Raw genomic sequence first — 17,124 nt, 5'->3', positions numbered from 1 at the left:
TTTGTTAACGTCGGGGAGGTAGTTGATGAACCTTGCAATTTATTTATTTATTTATTTTTTGGGGGGGGAGGGGGGTAATTGCCTATTTACTTATTTTCATAGTTTAAGTTTTCAAGAGATTTCACCTTCTTTTTTTTTTTTGAGAAATGTGCTAAAAAATCATTGTCGTTTTAGAATATTAATGAAATATTTATTATTTATTTTTATTATTATATCATTTTTTTTAAGTAGTATAGCGGTTAGAATTCACTTTTTAAGTTGAATAAGACAAGTGTCCGCGGTTCAAACACTGAGCTCTAACAATGCATTGTGATGAGATTGTGATGAGATTAATACTGAAAACTCACTTCTCAATACCTTTCTCTCTGCTTCAAACTCTAAGCTATGATAATATATAAAGAATTTTGTTTACAACTCTATTTATGCTAATTAGAAAGTGCAGTTTCGCTCGACGAATTCATGCTCGCCCAACGAATTAAGGTTTATTTAGATGGAAGAAAAAAAACAGTTGTTCTTTGAAAGTCACTAAACTGTCATACTACATTGGACAAAATATTGCTCGCCTAGTGAAGTTGCTATTTCTTTTCTCCCTGAAACTCCTTGCTTGCAGCTCGTACGAGAAATCAATTTGCCCATAAACACTTGGAACTCTCTGACTTTGCTCGCCTTTAGCTCGCCTTGGATCGCCTTGAGAATTGTCTTGTACTCGGATTCTTTGCTTCTTTGTAAATCAAGTCCAAAACCTAAAAAAAAATAAAAACAATTGAAACTAAATTACAATAAATTGTGGGGTTTATATTGATTACTTGCAAAATCAAATTAAAAAGTGCTATGGAATTTAACATGATCTTGGCATTTATCACACACATTTAATAATACAATCAATTCAAGTGAAATCCATTTTATGTTAATTCTTTTGGCGGGGAGTTTTGCATTGCCTATGCAATTGAGTGAAATAGAGAAAATCATTTGGCTTAAATATGTAAAAGGTCCTTATAAGTTCGTGTGTTTTTGCTTTTCGTCTCAGTATCTTCTTCTTTTTTTCAAAACCACCCTTGTAAGTTAATAATTGGGTTAATGGTATTTTACCCCCTGTAATATAGGCCATTTCCAAGTTTACCCCTTGTAAAATATTATTTTTTTTATTTACCCCCCTGTAAAAGTTTTTTTCCAGAATACCCCCCTAATAGGTCATACAAAAACCAAAATTTTTGTAAGAAAAAAAAAGAAAAATTCGTTTTTGTATGACCTATTAGGGGGGTATTCTGAAGAAAAAAAGATTTTATAGGGGGTAAATCAAAAAAAATATTTTCCAAGGGGTAAACCTGGAAATGACCAATATTACAGGGGGTAAAACACTATTAACCCTTAATAATTTTTTGCTTTTTGTCCCTCCCGTTAAACTCTGTTACAAAAACTCCTTGCTGGCTAACGACATGTGACGTGGGCGTGGCAGGTGCTGACTTAGCTAAACACACTTATATGGACTGGCAGATGATCCCTGACTATAGATAGACCAAAATCAAAAACGAAAAGGTACAAAAGGACGAAATTAAAAAGACCTAAATAACAATATCTTCATCATCCAAACAAGCTTAACATTTACATACTAATATATTTTTTTTTTAAGTTCGAGGATCGTGATTTCTGTTGGTCCCTTCTAACTTCATCCGACATGATAACAAGACAATGGTTTCAGTTGATATAAATGTGTGCATTCAATAGTGTTCCAATAATTAAGATGTAGACTACTTTTAGAGAGAATATAACATAGGACCATGTGGAGGAAATAGTTGATCTGATTATCATAGTCATCCACTATTGATCAAATTTCTGACACAACAAAATGTTTGGCTCAGAGGAAAGCTAGAATATGACAAAAAAGAGTGAGAAAAATAATGTTGGATTAATGATCCAACAAGGCTGACTTTCTAATAGAGATATTTTCATGATATCAAATCTGCATGCATTATTCAAACCAAGAAGCTGGCCTGAAGCTTGTCCATAATATATGAAAAGATTCATTATATTCATCAAGCTATTTTTTTGTACTCATACAAAAAACCTAGACCTCATCGGTATAAAACGAATGAGAAAGAGTTTGAAAAGTTACCTTTAATGAATGATAATAAGTTGATCATATATATGGCATGCACTTTTCAATGATAAATTTTTTGGAATTCAATTGAGCCTCTAGTCTCCTAGACATCTCTGCTAGCTTATGTATAAGAGTTGAAATACGTATTAATAAGTAGAAATCTTCATTGCTGTGAAGTATAAGAATTCATGTTTTTTACAAAAATGTTTGTATTCAATCTTAAAAGAATGGTGTCGCACAAATGATAGATATTCGAATCTCTTGATATTTGATGTTGGGATCAATTTTTGGTCCATGCATATGAAAAAAAAATATATCGGATATGTTAACGCCTTAAATGTCTCCGCAGAGTTGCACACACATATTTTGTGCACATACATATTTTGATTTAAATAAAAAACATGTGTCCTTTTCAAAATAAATATAATACTATGCCCTAAAAAAAATACTAATTTCTTTACAAAAGCGATTTTCTATAATCTAAAAAAGCCAATATGGTATGTTGATCAAGTTGAGATATTTTAATACGCAACTCCATTGCATAAGTGACAGACATGAGTGGATAATTTTTCTTTGGTGGGAACCATAAGCAAACTGTAATTTAGGGTAATTTGAAATCCATGGAAGCTAGCATTAATTTACTTTTGATTTGTTATATACATCTTCAAGGTAAACCAATTAACCTCTATACATCAATGTCCTTTTTCTTTTTTCCATTCTTAAATTATATACACATTGAGTATGACATATCTGACGTTGAAACACGTATATAATTATATATAATATATGTCAAATTATTAATGCTTTTTTGTCTTTAAAATTCAAACTCATCCACTATCATTTTTGTGGTATCTCGTGAATGACTACCAACGTCATTCGCACTATCTTTGTAGCATTGCATAACCTTGTTTTCCTATTACAGTTCATAGTTGATTGTGACTCGTGTAATTATACTAGCCTCAACAAAATATCTGAAATTAAATATCAAAATCAAAATAATAATATTTGCCATCTCCTAATTATTAAATTAGATGTTGAAATATCCCACTTATAGTAGATAATAATGAGTTCCCAAATATCCTCCCAAAAAAATGAGTTCCCAAATAATACAGTGGACATAGTTGAGTGTGAGACACATGTATTCAATTCAGATATGACCTCACACATTATGACATATACTCCTCATGTTTATAATAAAACCCTACCTTAGCATCCACAATGGATACACTTGCTTTTTGGTATTTACATAGATTTCACGTCTAATATTAAATAAGTAATTATTTAATTACTTATTTAATATTTTGAAAAAAATAATAATTGTTCACAAGGGTAGATTTGTCATTTAAATAATATATATTATGAGGTGTGTACCAAAAATATGATATGATAAAATAATATTAGTATGGTTGTTTTGTTGTGCGCATCAACACATGATAAGATAACGGTTTATCCTACCTATATCATATCTTAATTTATCATGCTTTGTATTTTAGCATGTCTCTATAAGACATTGAGCAATCTTTTGTCATATGCAATGTTTGGTGAATAATTGACAACACAAGTAAGATAAAGTAAAATTTACTATCAAACCATTTATGAACACAAATATTAAAAAGGGACAGAGTAAGAGATATACGAGAATGAGAAAGAGATGACAGCAAGAAATACGAAAGATACAATACAACAGAGGAAATGAGAGGAGAGAGAGAATACATATACGAGGGAAGGAGATAGATATTTTTTGTTGATTGAAAAATAAAAGGGTATTTTCGTATTGTATATAGTTTATACTTAGCGTAAAAGTATGGTTTAGTGTGTGATCAGAATTTTAACTATTGTTTAGTCCATTGCTCCCATTTTTATCAGTCTAATGAACTAATTTAAATTCGAACATATCATCCTTATTTTCTGAGAAATAGATGCGACTAGAGAAAGGTAAGTTTTTACTTCATAAATTTTACTAATTTGTTTTAGCATTTTTTGTTATGTGGGTTAAATGGGCTACCCGTGATCTATAGAGACTAGCCTTGGGTTATTTTCTTCTCCTATATGTTTTTGTTCGTTCCCGTCAAAATAACAGAGCGTGAGTTAACTCACGCATATGCATTTTTAACGTGAATTAACTGACATATGTGTATTTTTTAGCATGAGTTAACTTACGTTGGACAGGTACGAGTAAAAATAGATGCGAGAATAACAATTCTCCTAGCCTTAACAGACTAGTACTATTTAAGGTCGGATTAAAAAGCCCTAAAAGATTTGAATTGGTTTTAAGATTTAAGTTGTACGTTTTATTTGAGTTGACGAACCAGCTCTGCTAAACTTGATATCTAGTAAAAATAACTTTTAAAGTTGTTTTGACTAGATAAAATAATTCCACAATCATCAATAATAGAGCCATATTATAACGGACTACATTTTACATTGTGAACATCATAAACTATATGCTTACAATCTAGCTCAAAAATAATATTTCTTAAACTAAATGATGTAGTTCAATTACTAGCCAGCATGTAATAAGCCCCGAGCTATGCATTTTGCTGCATGAAGACTCACATTGAGCTCTTACGATGACACCTTCCACTGAATATTTTTTTTAACAAACTAAAATGATGTATTATAAACAAGCTATGATTCACCCCGCACAAGGCGTGCAAAGAGGGAACCACCCAAAAAATTTACAAGGTCATAGAGCCAAAAAGGAGGCAGGGACAAAACAGACAACAGTTACATGTAGACACCCATACAAAAGAGCGGATGTTTCCACCAATCATAATAACTATAACTAAAATTCACATGCTTTGCTTTCAACCAAAGAAATGAAAGTTGCTTAACCTTGTCAAAGAGAATAGAAGGAATAGTTACCGCATTTTGGAATACACGGTTGTTCCTCTCTTTCCAAATCACTCACACGGTAGTAAACCAAATAATTTTAAAGAAGACATAAGTAGCTCGTGATAAACCTGCCAAGTTTGTAAACTGATGGAAATGAAGTCTTAAATCACCAGGCTGAACCGAGGAAATGCCCAACCAGTTCCACACCTGATACCAAAGCGAACCAAAAGTAGCACAGTCCAAGAACAAATGTTTTGCAGTTTTCGAGTGACCGCAACATTTATGCTGATTCAATTTCTCCATCCCAAAGTTTGGCATTTAATTCGTCTTTCCAAAAATCTAAAATTGTTAGAAAGGTGATTGGGCTCAAGTGGTAATTGAGTTCCCCCTAAAACGAATTGTTCAGAAGAACTCGGATTCGATTCATATGAAAACCATTATCAGTGTAACTTTACTTAGTTCTTGGTCGAACTTCATGCTACTAAACCCCTTAGAACCCTAAGAAGTTTATAGGGAAACTAACTACTAAATATTTTTTGACTCTTTTTTACATTAACACTTATTCAACGATTTTTTTTTTTTTTTTATTCTTCTTACGCTTTGAGGTCTACTTCAACACTTATTCAATTTCGATGATTAAGAAGGAAAAAGGTTTCTATAAAATTCATTTTAAAATGAAAAAACAAAATACATTTCTTAAAATACTTTTGGTGTTCTTTATTGAGCAACACATATTTCACCTTTTTTTTTTCTAAGTGGAGGGTATATTTTTAAAATAATGACATTAAATAGAGTATGTTAGTTCAAATTTAATAAATTAAACAGACTTTTTTCCCTTTTTTTGACAAGAACTAAGACCTTTTTTCTAATGATTAAAAGATGTGAGCAAGTGATAGTGATCCTCAAATGGTATACATTTTAACAATTAATGGTACACCCTTAAAATGATGATGGTCAATTGAATAAAGGTGCATACTTTTAAGTTTGAGGATGGTGCTTAAAGAACAATAACTTCAAAAAATAAAGAACAAAAAGAAAAGCAGAAAAGAAAGACAAAAAAATAGAAGAAGACACCACATGTTGCATGATTTGTGCAGTATATGCAATTATACACAATGGTGATGTTCTTTTCAATTGCTAAAATAACATGTAAAGAGAAAAAATACAAATGATATCCAACCCATTACAATATAAGTCATAATGTCCAATGTTTCTTTTAAAAGAATACGTTCAATAGAGAATAAGAAAACCAAGAAAAAGCAACTACAACCATAAGATAATACAAACAACCAAAAAATCGAAAGCAAGAGAGTATAAGCCAACAAAGGATGTGTAAAAAGTGAAAATAGTGAAGATAATTTTCAGAAAGTGAAAGTAAAGATTGAATCTTGTAAATCAATAAAAAAAAAAAAAAAAGTCCCATATATGCTAAGACATGCTATATTAATTGAATCCAAAAGTTAAATATAATGTGTTTTACAATTATTTTTGAATTGACGTTACCAAATATTTTTGAATTAAGGTTACCAAATATTTTTGGTAACCTCAAAATCTATAGTTTCCTCCGATTTCCTATCTTAAGTTTCTTTCTAAGTTAGACCTGATCAGTTTACTCAAGAAGAGATTGTCTTCTATCAACGCAAACATTTTTGTTGATGATGTATAGTGGTTGTGGAGAAAATGTAACACATCTTACTTCTCAGATTCACCTCTCCATCTCTATTGGCTCATCATGGAAGCCCGTAATATGATTTCCACTTTCATCTCTTCTTTTCCGCAATCTCAGCTAGAGAGACATGAAAATAGGTGGTAAAATGGAACTCTTTCGATCAAAATTTAACCATTCTTTAATGTCGATGTCAGTTGTCAATTGGCAACCCTATGAGAGATAGAAATAGAAACATAAGAGTATGATGCAAAGAGGGGGGGAAATTGCGTGGTAAAATCCCATGTAAAAAAATTTCGAGGAGTTTCCTTCTGTTTTCGACAATTTAGTGAATCGTCAAAATGCACGTAGTTAATTTTTTAAAAGTTTCACGAGACTTTGGTCCTTGCAAAAATTAACGTCTTTCTTGTAAAAAAAAAATTTTGTCAAGTAGTTTAGTGGCGAAAAATTACCTCTAAAAGTAAATAAGTTGAGAATTTAAAGTTCAAACTTCATTCCCTAAATACCACAATATCCCTACTAACACGCGAACTTTCTTGTAGTGTTTAATATGTCATTAAGATGCATTCAAATTAAGGTATCTTAATATTAGCACGTTATTCTTGATGTGGAGTATCAAATATTTTTAGATGAAATTTATCACCATATTTAGTCCATCAACTTTAAAATAATATGTAACTTATCCATAAACTTGTCAATTAACATGGACTCTTTTACAAATCAGAAAAATCAAATCATGTTTTAATTAATAAGAATCAAGCAATAAAGAGAATGTGAATGAAAAGTAAATATTATGACGTAAGGCAACTTAGTAGATGCATATTCTTATAAACCTTGTTTAATTTATTTTATGAAATTCTGGGAATAATATATTTTTTTGTAAATGGATAAGAGAATATATCTGTGGGAGTGAGAGAGTTAGTGGCATTCCCTATTATGAAAAACTGTGGCTTCTTTTTTTAAACTTTTTATATATTTTTTTTTTCTTTTAGTTTTGCTTTTTGGGCCTATAAGAAGGCAATTTCACATTTTCTAGTGTCATCCACAAACTCACAAGTCACAAACCATTTCCTCCATTGTGAGAGTTTGTGTGTGTCTTCTCTTCTTGTGTGTGTAAAGCTTAGTATTCAATTACACACACACTTAAGGGAGTTAGATATGGCTGATACATGTGAAAAAATGAGCAAGGGGCTACGTAAAATTAAGCCTTATCTTGCTATGGTGTCCCTTCAATTTGGCTATGCAGGAATGTACATCATCACTATGGTTTCATTCAAGCATGGCATGAGTCATTGGGTACTCTCTGTGTACCGTCATGTTATTGCTACTATCTTCATGGCCCCTTTTGCCCTTGTCCTTGAAAGGTCCTTATTATTCTTATCTACCTCATCACTATACTTTTTTTTTTTGAATCAGCAAATTTTATTTAACAATCAGATCCCTGCTCAAGACGAATAGAGACTGGTGAAACAGAGAATATATACCTCATCACTATATTTTTTTTTAGACACCAATAACATGTTGAGACTTCATTAGGGTTAGTAAGTCAAAACACCAATGACATGTTGAGACTCTAGTTGGTTGAGGCCAAACCCTTCACTACACAACTAATAACACATGTTTTATAATATATAGTTTTGCATGTGAAAAACCATTATTTGGACAAAATAATTATTTTAAAAGAAACTTATTTGTCTAAATTAATCATGCTATAAAATATCAAACAAAAGTACATCTTTTCTATCATTCTTTTTCTATGCTAGCTATAATATTTTAATTTAATGTTTATTGATCATCAACTTATACTGTTTTGTTGCATCTTCTTTTACAGAAAAATTAGGCCAAAGATGACACTCCCTATCTTTTTGAGGCTAGCGGTTCTTGGTTTCCTTGAGTAAGGCTCTTCAATTCCTCTCCTCCATTTAATTATCACTATATTCTTGGGTATATCGAATCCTACATTTTGTCTGTTTATTAGTTTTATGTCTCTCTTTGTGGGCCCTTGTTAAAATTACATGAAATATGCATCCATGCATGCCTTTATGGCTTATACACAGAGTAGCTTTGTAAATAGTTTCATTATCACTCAACTATGCTTGGTGGTAAAACCTCAACATGATAGATACTAGCTACTTGTGATTAATGACCATGTATATATCTTGACATGAATTTGAATTTAAAAAAAAAATGAAGAATATATGAGACAAATAACTATACTATCATATTTCAAATCACCATTTTAATTGATTTTAAAAAATATTTCAGAATTTTATAAATTTAGCAATAAAAAATAAATGAGTCCAAAGATAAGGTCACCAAGACCTTTGTCTAATTAGGGCTCACCGAGTGGGCTTCACGATTAAATGGTATTATAAATTTGTAACTAAAAACGAGTCGAGACTTATAATATTATTTTATGGTGCATCCACTTCTTAAATTACGAAATTTTATCATAAGCAAACTTTTGATAGTGTACTTTATCTTAAAATACACCATTTTGACAGCTTAGTAAGCATATAAGGGGTGACAAGAGCAATCACCTAGTATTTTATTAGATCACGACATTTCGATATTTTTGTTATTTTTTGTTTTAATATATTTTAAGCTTATTGAATAAAATCAATAAGCTTTATGTAAAAGGAGATCATATTTATATTTTTGGAATTAACATTGGCCAGATCTGTTGCTTGCCCTAGTAACTTATTGGTTATTTTATGTATGATGATATTAATAGCTAAATTTAAAGAGTTTATCGTGCATACGTAATCCATAATCTCCAAACATATATATGGGAGAAATATGCGACGACAAGACAATGGTGCTACTGCTTCATATTTTGTCTTAGCTAGTGGACACATCATATGTAAGCAATTAAGCTACCCACCACAAAAATAATCAACAAAAATCAAGTTGTGTAATTGAGAAATATTTTTGCACCCACCGACAATATTAATGTTAAACACGTGTTTTCACTACAACTTAATTAAATATTTTTTGAAATGAAAATAAAATCTTCATATCCTACTTATTTGTATCATCATTGTTACCACCTTTTAGTTTCATAGTATTTTATTAAGAAAGGAGAAATTTAAAATAATAGTCTTTGTAAATGCATTATTCTTGCTTTTAGACTATATCACAAAAAGAACTTGGCGTGTTTGTAAAAGAAAATTATTCCTATGTATTCATTAAACATAGTTTAAGTTTGTTTATAGATAATAATTCATGATAAAAGTGTCGTTTTTTAAGGTAGATAAAATTGTCGTTTCTATCAAAAAAATAAAAGATTTTAGGTAGATAAAATTGTCGTTTCTATCAAAAATAAATAAAAGACTTTAGGAAGATAAAATTGTCATTTCTATCAAAAATATAAAAGATATAAGTGTCCTTATGTGTTCATATGATGAATAGTTTTAGCTTTTAACGCAATTCATTCATAGTAATTAATTTGTTTGTTATTTTAATTAATCCTATCCCATAAAAAGACGTTTAAAAACAAGAGTCATATTAAAATATTTTTGGGTGAATAAGGTCTGAATAATAATGCCATCAATTATTGAACTTGTATTATTTTTTTTGACAAGTATTGAACTTGTATTATATAAACCTAATTCTTCATTTTTTTTTAAATAAAAAATAAAAAATCCTCATAATTTAGTACTGCATTTTTTTTTTGGTGAATATATAGTACGAACTATATTTGAGGATTCGTTACTTTAATTTTGGATGGGCTTAAAAATCTAAGTACATGATGAAAAGCATCAAAGCTAGAAACTCTAAGGAATCTATCTTCAACCCAAATTAGGAAATTAGGCACACGTCTTTTGTACTTTGAGATATACCTTACTTTATAAGTGATAAATAACTTTTATTTTCATAGATTTTGTTTGGATTTTATCTTACAAAATTGTATAAGAAGTTACATGTAAAATAGTACTCTTTTTAAGGATATATAGTACATGTTATTGTATAATATTTTATTTTTTAGAATTTGTATTCTAATAATTTAATTTTTTTTTTTAAACAGGCCAGTGCTTGATCAAAATTTGTACAACTTGGGAATGAAGAACACCTCAACAACGTTTGCATCTGCCACTGTTAACATTCTGCCAGCAATTACTTTTATAATGGCAATCATTTTCAGGTGACTTAAAAGCTTCAATCACTTCTCCATAATATTAATTATAATGGAAGTGTGTGGGCTTAAGTAATCACAAAAAAGCTAGTTGCATTTATGGCTAGAGTCCAAAAATATTATGAAAGTGCATTGTGGTTGATGGAGTGAATAATCAAAATTTTGGCACTTAGCTCATTTAAATGAAGAAAAAAAAAAATCAATGATTAAATAATTTAATTACATTCATGATTTTTTATACATGTACATGTGACATCAATTTTCTTATCCTCTAATGTGTCTTTCTCATTTCAAAGAATTACTAAAACTATGCTTGAAATCTTTAAATGTAAATTAATGCTCAAGTAAGATTTTTATAGGATTAATTCAGTTCATCAATAAAATACACAATGAATTTGAAGACAAATCATGCCAAATAAATTTTTCATGCTTATGAGATTAATTAGAAAAGTTATCTTCTAAACTCAATAGGAACAATAGTAGCTATATTGTGTCATATTCACACTCTTTAAGAATATGCTCATGCATGTTCTTGTCACATACAAAAAAAATAAAAGAATATGTTCATGTCTTTTTTGTACAAAGAATATGTTCATGTCTAAGTTATGTTTATGAAACAAAAAATAAACTTTCAAGGTGTGCATTGTGTCATTCATTCGAGAGAATATAAATTTAAATTCTTGTTCTAATAATCATTGATCAGACTGTACTTAATCAACCGAGTTTCGAATTATCAAAATCTTTAACTAAGTTTGTAATTTAATGGCATGCAGGTTAGAAACAGTTAACTTGAAAAAAATTCACAGCATAGCAAAGATAGTTGGAACAGTAGTAACTGTATCAGGAGCAATGGTTATGACATTGTACAAAGGTCCTGCCTTTCAGATCATTAAGGGACAATCATCAAACCAACATGAAAGTGGAACCACTGAGCCAACTGAACAAAACTTTGTGCTTGGCACTATAATGCTCATTTCTAGTTGTGGTGGTTGGGCTAGTTTCTTTATCTTACAAGTACGTATAATAATTAATCACTAACCATACCCTAACACTTTATTTATATTCAAATATTTTCTTCAAGATTTTTGGATTTTATCTTTACCATCGTCACTCAAACGTTTTTGTGACAATTTTTCTTTACCATCGTCACTGAAACGTTTTAGTGACAAATTTATCTTTGTTACTAATTTTATTTTTTTAGTTATGATTTTTATTAAGTGCAAGAAACTAGGTCTAATTAAATCAATGGAAAATGTGCATGAACTAATAATATACCTTGTGAATTTCAGTCTTTTACCCTAAAGATGTACCCAGCAGAGCTCTCAATGACAGCTTGGATTTGCTTTTTGGGTATCTTTGAAGGTGGAATTGCAACTCTTATATTTGAACGTGACTTCAGTGTTTGGGCCATAGGTTTTGACTCTAGGCTTCTTGCATGTGTTTACTCTGTAAGTACTTATTTTTTTCATTAATTAGCCTAATTAAACTAACAATTAAAACCATTAAGGTGATTAATTAAGAAGTTGTGATGTGTAGGGTATTGTGTGCTCTGGAATGGCTTACTATGTACAAGGAGTTGTGACAAGAGAACGTGGCCCTGTGTTTGTTACTTCTTTCAGTCCTTTATGTATGATTATCACTGCTGCATTGGGTTCCATTGTCTTGGCTGAGCAAACACATTTGGGAAGGTATACATTGTTTGATTGGTTATTACTTTATATACACCCCTTCAATTTACAATTTGGATGATCAAATTACATGTCCTTATTGTTTGTGTCATACATTAGTAGTTGTTATTTTGTTCAAATGATTTTGACCTACTCAACGTCATATCGGAAACGTGTCTAAAATATATGACACATATCTGACATTGATACGACACAGACATACATGATTATATTTAATACTTCAATTTTTTCATATTATTATAGTGTTTATATGTAAGTGTGGATATTCACTCCTTATGCCTCTCTTTCACAAATAATAGGTCTTGGCTATATTAGACTCATGCATTTCTCAACTTATTATATCTTTTATGTTGGTCCAATCAAAAAGTGACACAAAAATAATAAACATACTATTGACACTTACAATAAATAAAGATACAATTTTTCTTCATGTGTCTCATTTTTATTAGATTAAAGAGAATGAGGTGTATAAAGAAAACATGTAATGTCAATTCTTTAAAAATTTAAAGTAGCATATAAAAACAAGAAAGCCAAAACTCAAATATGTTGCTAATTGAACTTTTTTTTTTATGTGATTTGTAGTATAATTGGAGCTATTATCATTGTGTGTGGACTTTACACTGTGGTATGGGGGAAAAGCAAAGACAGTGTGAATACAATTGATGCACCAAAAAGTGAGGGACAAGAATTGCCAATTAAGGATGGTACAAGAACAGGGTCAGACATTTTTGAAAGTATTGAGGTCAATGTTCCTAAAGACATGAAGGTTGCTGGAATGAATGTCAAACCATGAGAGCAAGATCATAGTACCTTTAGACTTAACATCATCACCAATTTTCCTACTTAAATGAAATCAAGAGAGATTTTGTGCACTTGTACTAATCTTTCCCAATGCCCTTAGGGATGCATTTTCATATATTTTTGCTTTTCTTTTTTGTTTAACTTTACTTCTATGTTTCTGAAACTAAGAGTATAAATAAAGTAATGTTTTTCTCCCTATTTTGTGGTTTCCTTTCTCTTTATTGTATTTACATATATGCTAAAATAAATATTAATGTGTGGTTTATTGGGTAGAGCAATTGAATACTAATAGTTAACGAATTTTAATCAATTAAGAATAACCCGTTTGAAAGAATATGAGTTTGAATCCTTTCTGAAATAATTATTGATTCGACTTAACTTAATTCTTGATCAAACTCCACACTACCAAAGGCACAAAGCTCTACAAACCAAAGAGTTAAAGCTCCAAAAAAAATATGTGATTGATCTTAGTAATCAAAGATTTGAATACCTTAAACAATATTTATAATTTGAACTTAATAGAAAAAATTAGAATTAGCATAAGAAAATTCAATGTGTTAACAATAAATTTAAATGAAGATGCTAATTTTTTTTTTTTTTTTATAAAAAGAAGCGATATTTATTCATTCAAATTTATTGAGTACATCGATACAATAAAATTCAAAGTCGTTAAAAACAAAATGTTATGAATCTCCGAACAAACTCACAGCATCCATATTAATAGCATAGAACGACAAAGTACATATATCTACAAATATGACTATATTCAAAAATTTTAAATACGTATGTCTGCGAATCTACAACGTTGACTACTCCAAAGTCATTGATTGGATTCGCAATTGATCGAAACTAATCTTTCAACATGAATGAATTAAACACCGCACTGAGACAAAATCAAAAACACGCTGCACAAAGACGAAAAATCAAAACAAACAACAATGTGGTAAGACTAAGAAATCACATAAAAGAAAGAAAGAACATGAAAATCACCTACTTAACTTAAAAGAGAAAAACAATTTTGAAGGGTAATTCTTGGTTAAAATTGATCCTAAATCACCCTTCCTTGATACATCAAGAAAAAAAAAGTGATGATGATTAGGGTCTAAAAGATAAAAGAGTAGTACCGAATAGTATAAAAAAAAATTATGATATGTTATTAAACTACAATAGATTCTCAATTTAAAATAGGAGTATTGTTATATCATGCAAAAATAATTCTCAAGAAAGCTTCCCGAAAACCAATTTTGGCCAATCAAAACTGTTGCTTTGACGGAAAACCAGCAGAATACACGTTCAAACCAAGACATATCAGCTTCTCTTGGGACAAACTATTCGCTATGAATAGTATTTTTCTTAAAATAAATAAAAAATCTTCCATATCCGCAAGGTAAAATTAATTTAACATAAACCACATTTAAAAATAAAAAATTATGTGTTATCAAATAATTGAATGATAAATACTTTATTAAATAAAATTCTAGAACACCGAAATATTCATAAAAAAAAAAATGTTAAAGCAAAGATTACATCTAATCTAACATGGAAACAGAATATTAATTGAAGTTGAGTGATTGATGGATAGATGATCCAATATATGTCACACAAGTTGATGTTTTGTTTTGTGATGTCAAAAATACTTATATATATATATATATATATATATATAGACACTTCTACGGTGCAGTCAAGAAACTGACTTTTTTGAAAAAGTTGTTTTGTTTAACCAATAGAATAAGTTAGTGTGGGCGGTGGCTGCTGTTTTTCATCTTTTCTTGGTGGCTGTTTTCTGCTTGCTAACTGTTGTTCCTAGTTTTGGGGCTTTTGGGGGCTGTTCTGGCGGCGGTTGCTGCATGTTTTCCTTTGGGCCAGCAACGTGTTGCTGCTGTTGGGATCTTGTCAGTAGGCAAGAGTTTTAGCTTCTGTAGTGTGTGTTTGGGGTTAAGATGTCGGCTTATATATGGAACCTTTGTAATTTTCTACGATTTTGCAGCTTGTGCGTCTTGTACGGGTTTGCTTTTCAATAAAATTTGCTAATTCAAAAAAATAGAAAAATGAAGGATTCAGGATAAGGATTATGTTTGTGTTAGCTTTATCATATTTTCATTGAATTGTGTATATTCGACTACTTATTCGCATTCGAAAATATACAAAAATCAAATGACATTAAATTTAAAATCGAAATTTTAAAATAATTCTCATGACTTCATCATAAAATTTTTCATATATAATCTGTCGGGTGGAGTTTTGAATAATCACAACTATTTTAGCATATCATTTATACACATGCATATTCCCTCAAAAAAAAAAAATTATACACACGCAAATATCTAAAAAAATGTTGAACAAAAAAATCAATAATATATATTCTTTTTTAAGAAAATAATAAAATAATAAATATTCCTCTGTGTTTGCATGCCCAAATAATTGTAATCGACAAATAATATGATGCACAAGTAAATAAGTTTTGCATCATTAAATCAATAAATTTAATCATTAAATCAAATAGAATATGATATAATTTATTAATCTAATGATTAGAAAACATTTCATTTTATTTGTGCATGATTCCATTGTAAAAACTTCTATATTTTTGATTCTGCCATTCCATGATTAGGTGGATGGGTGTGTAAGTGTGTCAGCAATTCCATTGAGCCTCCATTATACCATTACCGAACAACATTACAACGAATAGAATAATTCATATTCTATATAAATTGAAACATATATGTAAACATCCACTTCTAAAAATCATTTGAGGTTGTCCTCATGAATTTAGTTTAGTTTATAAGAACAATGTATAATACATGTAAGATTTAAAGTTTGAATTCCGAACACCACTAAAAAACCACTCGAGGTCTAGCATATACCTGAAATATCAAGGTCAATTCAGTTGTAATTAGGGTGTATATATTTATTGTGCACCCGCAAAAAATATCTAAAATAGGTAAGGTAAAAACTTGCATTATGAATGGGTTAATAAGATAAGGATGAAGGATCGATCTTTACCTTGAACATAAAAACTAACAAAGTTACAATATTAATACTGTATGGTTACGAACATTAGATAGGATGAAACTCTCTATTAAAAAATTAGTTTTTTCTAATCATAATAAAAAAATAAAAATCTTCTAGACTCCAGGTTGATCTCGATCTCACACACAATTAAGTGCACTTTTCTTTCACTCTACTTTTAGGTGGTGTTGTAGCCAAATCAACATTCGCCGTAATTGCCACTACTCCACTACAGACAAGAATTACTATTAAGGTTATATGTGCTTGTTCCTATCATGGTAGTACGTTGTTTAGTGGTTGCCTAATCATGTTCCATGTTGATGTCATCACCACCAACTTGTTTTGTTGATCCATTGTATTGTAGGTAGGCAAATTAACACACACAATTCATTTTAAAGTACTTCATTTTTTTTTCATTTAATTAATTATCCGTGTTTTTCATACTTTTTCTATTTTATAAACTTGAATCTTTCAGAGTTAGGAGTAATACATTCACAAATCATAAAAATTAAAAGAGAATAGATTTAAATGATGTGGTTAAATAATTTCTCTTTTAATTTCTTATATTTATGTGTGTGTTCAATTAAATTTGATTTGAGTTTGTGTCCATACAAGAATTGCTCTATCCGTAGATATTTTTATACTAAAGTACATTATGTTTCGCCTTGATGGAAGTGCAATGAGTATAATAAATAAATTCTTGTTGTTGGAATGATCTTTAAACATTGGAAGGTTGACGGCTAGTCAGAGGAGGAGATTTCTGACCAACTGTGTGATCTAGTTGAAATATTATGGCTGGAGAGTATTGACGCAATAAAATGTGAAGTTGAGGATCACTTTGAAAATAATTTTTCAGAGAAATGACTGCAAGATCAAGCCTAGGTGGAGT

General features: G+C 30.0%; 1 protein-coding gene across 1 annotated transcript; it reads left to right on the top strand.

Annotated features, from left to right (window-relative positions):
- Nucleotides 1–7,627: 7,627 nt before the first annotated feature.
- LOC25482479 (WAT1-related protein At1g44800) lies at nt 7,628–13,421 on the top strand. Its single transcript, XM_013611044.3, has 7 exons — nt 7,628–7,963; nt 8,431–8,493; nt 10,627–10,743; nt 11,508–11,748; nt 12,024–12,182; nt 12,271–12,422; nt 13,005–13,421. The coding sequence occupies exons 1-7, from the start codon at nt 7,758–7,760 to the stop codon at nt 13,213–13,215; spliced, it is 1,149 nt and encodes a 382-aa protein (XP_013466498.1). The 5' UTR covers nt 7,628–7,757; the 3' UTR covers nt 13,216–13,421.
- The last annotated feature ends 3,703 nt before the right edge of the window (nt 13,422–17,124 follow it).

This window comes from Medicago truncatula, chromosome 1 (genome assembly GCF_003473485.1).
Source record: "Medicago truncatula cultivar Jemalong A17 chromosome 1, MtrunA17r5.0-ANR, whole genome shotgun sequence".
NCBI classification, from domain to species: Eukaryota; Viridiplantae; Streptophyta; class Magnoliopsida; order Fabales; family Fabaceae; genus Medicago; species Medicago truncatula.
The sequence above is the reverse complement of the archived record's forward strand: the minus strand, read 5'-3'. Positions and strand labels throughout refer to the sequence as shown.

Excerpts from the sequence above, each read along its gene's own strand:
- LOC25482479 (XM_013611044.3), top strand. The coding sequence starts at position 7,758 with ATGGCTGATACATGTGAAAAAATGAGCAAGGGGCTACGTAAAATTAAG. Across the intron at positions 11,749-12,023 it reads CTAGTTTCTTTATCTTACAA|TCTTTTACCCTAAAGATGTA; the intron begins GTACGTATAATA and ends TGTGAATTTCAG. Across the intron at positions 12,183-12,270 it reads TTCTTGCATGTGTTTACTCT|GGTATTGTGTGCTCTGGAAT; the intron begins GTAAGTACTTAT and ends TGTGATGTGTAG.